This window comes from Myotis brandtii, unplaced genomic scaffold (genome assembly GCF_000412655.1).
Source record: "Myotis brandtii unplaced genomic scaffold, ASM41265v1 scaffold105, whole genome shotgun sequence".
Lineage (NCBI taxonomy): Eukaryota > Metazoa > Chordata > Mammalia > Chiroptera > Vespertilionidae > Myotis > Myotis brandtii.
In genome coordinates, this window is record NW_005353538.1 from 1,482,484 (window position 1) to 1,487,911 (window position 5,428).

A 5,428-nucleotide genomic window follows, 5' to 3' on the forward strand; every position below is an offset into this window, starting at 1 on the left:
TTTTTTTTTTTTTTAAGATGGTTGTCTTTTCAATCACAACTTCCCTCTGTCACACTGCCTTGTGTTAGGTGGTACTGCCATGACTCATAATTTGGGATGTGGCTATTGTGACGTTCATATGGGGAGACACTTTGCTGGAGTGAATATATTCCTATGGCTGAGAGTCACTTCCATTTATCGTAAAGTTATTGTTAGCCATCATGACAAAGATATGTAGGGTCAGAGGTATACAGAAATATGTAAATTCTAATTGAGTCCAGCCACAGAAGAACTTGGAGGAAAAACAAGGTTTAGAATGTATATGGTCATAAGCTGGTCTGTGTAAAATGCTTCTAATTCTTATTAGACCCCTACTTCTCTCCTGTCAGAAGTATGTCCAATATACAAAATTATAAATGCTCTATATACTTATTTTTTTTACTATCATTTTTTAAAAGAGAAGTTTTAGGTTCACAGCACAATTGAGGGGAAAGTATAGAGATTTTACTTAAATCTCCTGCCCTACATATGCATAGCCTTCCCCATTATCAATATCCCTCATCTCTTGAAATTGATAAAACTATATTGGCACATCATAATCACCCAAAGTCCATAATTTACTTTAGGTATTTTCTATGGGTGTGATGACATATGTCCATCATTATTGTATCACACGGAGTACTTCACTCCCCTAGAAGTCACCTGTGCTCTACCTACTCATCCCTCCTCCCTCTTTAGAGTTTGCCTGGGATCTGGATCTGCCCTGTGTGTGTATTCCCATTCAAATATCATGGGACATAGTATTAAGGGCCTAGCATAAAAATAGTATTTTAACTTATTTACCAGGTAAACTACTTTTTTTAAAACCATAGATATTTAAATGAAATTAAACTTAAGGAAGATGAACCATGTTTATCTTAAGACTTTATGACTCTGAGACACCCTCTAAGTTCCATAGTTTGAAACATATAGATCCAGGATCTATCATGCATGAGTGGCTGAGAAAGGCTGGGAAAATACAGGTAGGGGCTGGTACATTAAGGACATTTCTTGCTGTGTATAGGAGTTTGGATATTTTCCTCAGAGAGTCGCTGAAATGTTTTCAGCAGATCTTGTTTTAGAATGGACTTTGATGATGGAACAGGGACAGGATTAAAATGGGGAATAAATAATATGATAACTGACATTGAGGCTAGTGCAGTAGACTGGGTTCAAGATCTTGAGGACTTGAATTAAGCCAATGAAATAGAAAAGGACAGGAGAGAACAGGTTTTAAGTGTTATCAAAAGGATCAACTACCCTGTGACTAAAAGGATGTGAAAAGTGGGCAAGAGGGAGCTGCCAAAGATGATTCCAAATTTCCTAGTTTGAACACTTAGAGGAATAGTGTTCCTTCACTGATAACAAAGTTGGAGAATGCAGGAGATTTTTCACAACATAAATAGTGATGTCAAGCAAATTGAAATTCTTATCTTAAAAAAAAGTTTTTATATGCTTTAAAAATATATTTTAAAATACTATTACATTTCTTTTTTTATTTTTTTTTATTTTTTAAATCTTTATTGTTCAGATTACATTTGTTCCTCTTTTTTTTTTCCCCCATAACTCCCCTCCTCCCAGTTCCCACCCCACCCTCCGCCCTCACTCCCCACCCACTGTCCTCATCCATAGGTGCACGATTTTTGTCCAGTTTCTTCCCGCATCTCCCATTCCCCTTTCCCCCCCAAGAATAGTCAGTCCATTCCCTTTCTATGTCCCTGATTCATTATAATCACCAGTTCATTCTGTACATCAGATTATTTATTCACTTGATTCTTAGATTCACTTGTTGATAGATGCATGTTTGTTGTTCACAATTTGTATCTTTACCTTTTTCTTCTTCCTCTTCTTAAAGGATACCTTTCAGCATTTCGTATAATACTGGTTTAGTGGTGATGAACTCCTTTAGCTTTTCCTTATCTGTGAAGCTCTTTATCTGACCTTCAATTCTGAATGATAGCTTTGCTGGATAAAGTATTCTTGGTTGTAGGTTCTTGGTATTCATCACTTTGAATATTTCTTGCCATTCCCTTCTGGCCTGCAAAGTTTCTGTTGAGAAATCAGCTGACAGTCGTATGGGTATTCCCTTGTAGGTAATTGAGTCTCTTTCTCTTGCTGCTTTTAAGATTCTCTCTTTGTCTTTTGCTCTTGGCATTTTAATTATGATGTGTCTTGGTGTGGTCCTCTTTGGATTCCTTTTGTTTGGGGTTCTCTGCGCTTCTTGGACCTGTAAGTCCATTTCTTTCACCAGGTGGGGGAAGTTTTCTGCCATTATTTCTTCAAATAGGTTTTCAATATCTTGCTGTCTCTCATCTTCTGGCACCCCAATTATTCTGATGTTTGTACGCTTGAAGCTGTCCCAGAGGCTCCTTACACTATCTTCGTATTTTCGGATTCTTTTTTCATTTTGCTTTTCCGGTTGGGTGTTTTTTGCTTCTTCGCATTTCAAATCTTTGGCTTGATTCTTGCGCTCCTCTGGTCTGCTATTGGGTGTCTGTATAATATTCTTTATTTCAGTCCGTGTATGCTTAATTTCTAGTTGGTTCTTTATCATAGCATCGAGGGTCTCATTAGTTTTCGTGACTCTCTCCTCAAGTTTATTGACAGCTTCTAGCACATTTTTGCAAGCCCTCAAAATTGCGATTTTTAGCTCTATATCCTCCATTTCTGTCATGTTTTTTTGTCTCCGCATTTTTTATGCTTTCTTGGTGCACCCTCTAGTGGTCTTTGTGCGCAGTCTTGTTCTAGTTGAGCCTTGATTGTTGTAGTTAATACTAGAGGGATTTGACCACCAGGCCGACTGGCTGTGTGAATCAGCTGTGTCTGCCGCGGAAAACTTCTGTCCTCTGGGGAGGTGCTAATCTAGCCTTTGCCTGAGGCGATCCGGCAAATGGCTCTGCGCAGGGCTTGGGCGGGGCGGGCTCAACAGGGCGGGCGGAGGGAGCCGTTATGGTGCCCTCAGTCCTGTTCCCAGAGGCTCTGCTTCTCAGAACCCCCGGAACCGCTGCAAACCTCGGAGGGAAAGCTGCCTTCCAACTGATGCCAGACACTCCCGCTTCTCCCGTTTGGGTCCGAGTCCCCAGCGATTCGCCCGTATCTGGAGCTCAGAGTCTGAGACTCCCCCCTGACCGAAAACGACAACCGCGCTCTCAGCCACCAGCCCGCTTTGCGCGCGCACCTCCGCACCTGAGTATTTTCCACACTGCGCCTCCTCTGAGCCTCGGTGTGCTGTTATTTTTCCTTCTAGTTGAAGAGTCTCTCCTCAGCCAGCCTTCCTGTGGTTCTGGGTGATGTCCGTTCCGTCTTTCAGTTGTATTTTTGAAGTGGTTGTTTGCGGCAGCAGTCTCTGGTGTTTACCTATGCCGCCATCTTCGATGTTACTCTCTTCCACTCTCAAAATCAATGGAGGCTGGCCAGTGTGGTTCAGTGGTTGAGCGTCAACCCATGCATGAACCAAAAGGTCATGGGTTTGATTTCCAGTAAGGGCACATGCCCGGGTATGGGCTTGATCCCCAGTAGAGGTTTGCAGGAGGAAGCCAACCAATGTTCCCCTCTCATTGATGTTTCTATCTCTATATCTCTCTCCCTTCCTCTCTTGCTAAAATCAAGTTAAAAAAAAAAAAGTCAATGAAAAAATATCCCATATCCTCAGGTGAGGATAAAAAAAGTTATGGAGTGCTTTTTGAAAAGAGGTAGTTTCAATTTTGACCATCTGTATCTATTGTACAAGTAGTGTTAGACATTGCTTTATATCCCAGCAGAGTAGCAATCTCTATGGAGAGTTTATCTATATAAAGCCTAAGTGACTGTTACGACCGGTTGACCAGTTGCTATGACACACACTGACCACCAGGGGGTTCAGAAGCTCAATGTAGGAGCTGCCCCCTGGTGGTCAGTGCGCTCCCCCAGCCAATCTCCCAAGGCCCTTCCTCCTGGCTGGCCAACCTCCTGCAGCTTCCCTCCCACCCCCAAAATGGCCAGCCAACCTCCCGCGGTCCCTCCCAGCGGCTGGCCCCCCGCCCCTGCATAGGCCTTGATTGCCAGCCAGTCCAAGGGACCCCACCCATGCATGAATTTGTGCACCGGGCCTCTAGTCACTTATAAAGCTAAAGCAGCAGTGTTCTAATTGTAGTGGGTACATTTGGGATTGACAGGATAAACATGAATACTAGTAAGGAATGAATACTACATTGTGAGCATGATGCTTTGGTTATCAGCAGCTGGTACTGCATGTTTTGCAGGGGCTGCAGGAGTTATAATGGATTCAGAAGGTACCAGTGAGCCATTCAAAGACCCCCCCCAAAAAAGCCAATGAATGATTATAATGTCTCTCCTATATCCTCAATACTATGGTTTAAGACAGGGATGGGCAAACTTTTTGACTCGAGGGCCACAATGGGTTCTTAAACTGGACCGGAGGGCCGGAACAAAAGCATGGATGGAGTGTTTGTGTGAACTAATATAAATTCAAAGTAAACATCATTACATAAAAGGGTACGGTCTTTTTTTTTTTTTTTTAGTTTTATTCATTTCAAACGGCCGGATCCGGCCCGTGGGCCGTAGTTTGCCCACGGCTGGCTTAAGATGACAGACTGATAACTATTCACTTCTAGTTATTTTAGGACATAACATACTTTTAGATCCATGGATGATACTAAATTATAAACTTGTTTAAATATCCACAGAGCATTTTAGCAAAGACAGGTTCTAAAAATCATAAAATCAGATAGATTAATAATGATATAGATATCAAGATTAGATTACAAACGTTGGTCATGGTTCTTACCCACTGTCTTAGTGTTAAAGATGTCATAAAGAAAAAAAATACCCCAATATTTATAGACATAGGGGTTGTCAAAAGGTCTTTCTCTGACTTCAGCTAAGAGAAACAATCCAAATTTTATTCTTTAACTACTGATTTAACTCTAATACAAGTTAATACTATTTCTCCTACTGCAGCAAGTTCTCATTTTCTCAAGGCCTTTTCTTCAACTTTTCTGGAAATAAAATGTCATATTTGCCACCTTCAAATTAAAATGTTATCCTCATAAATATTATGTACCAGGTTGGTATATTCACTTAGATGCTTTCCATATTTCGGGGTAAACAAAGACATGTATTTAGAGCTGTATTAATTATTATTAAAGCAAAACACAATCCAACCAAATATCAAGAGAAATTATGACCTCCCATGCAGTTGTCTGATACAGAAAACATTGATTTTGACATATCTCTTTTTATTCAAATACCGTTCTGATCACTCATGGTCCAAGAATATTCAAATAATAAACCAAAAAAAATCCCAGATGGTAAAGATTGGTTTTCAAACATTATAGCCAATGATGCTGCGCTTGCCGATGATCTCGCCGACATAAAACCACATCCACACCTCAGTGGCCACCAACCCATT

General features: G+C 40.9%; 1 protein-coding gene across 1 annotated transcript in view; it reads right to left on the reverse strand.

The window, feature by feature from the left end:
* Window positions 1-5,234: 5,234 nt before the first annotated feature.
* The window catches only part of ATP5L (ATP synthase, H+ transporting, mitochondrial Fo complex, subunit G), a 7,346-nt gene continuing 7,152 nt past the window's right edge, over window positions 5,235-5,428 (reverse strand). The window contains exon 4 of the mRNA XM_005856791.2: window positions 5,235-5,428. This exon is cut by the window's right edge and continues 3 nt beyond it. Within this exon, the coding sequence (XP_005856853.1) occupies window positions 5,342-5,428 (87 nt within the window). The 3' untranslated portion in view covers window positions 5,235-5,341.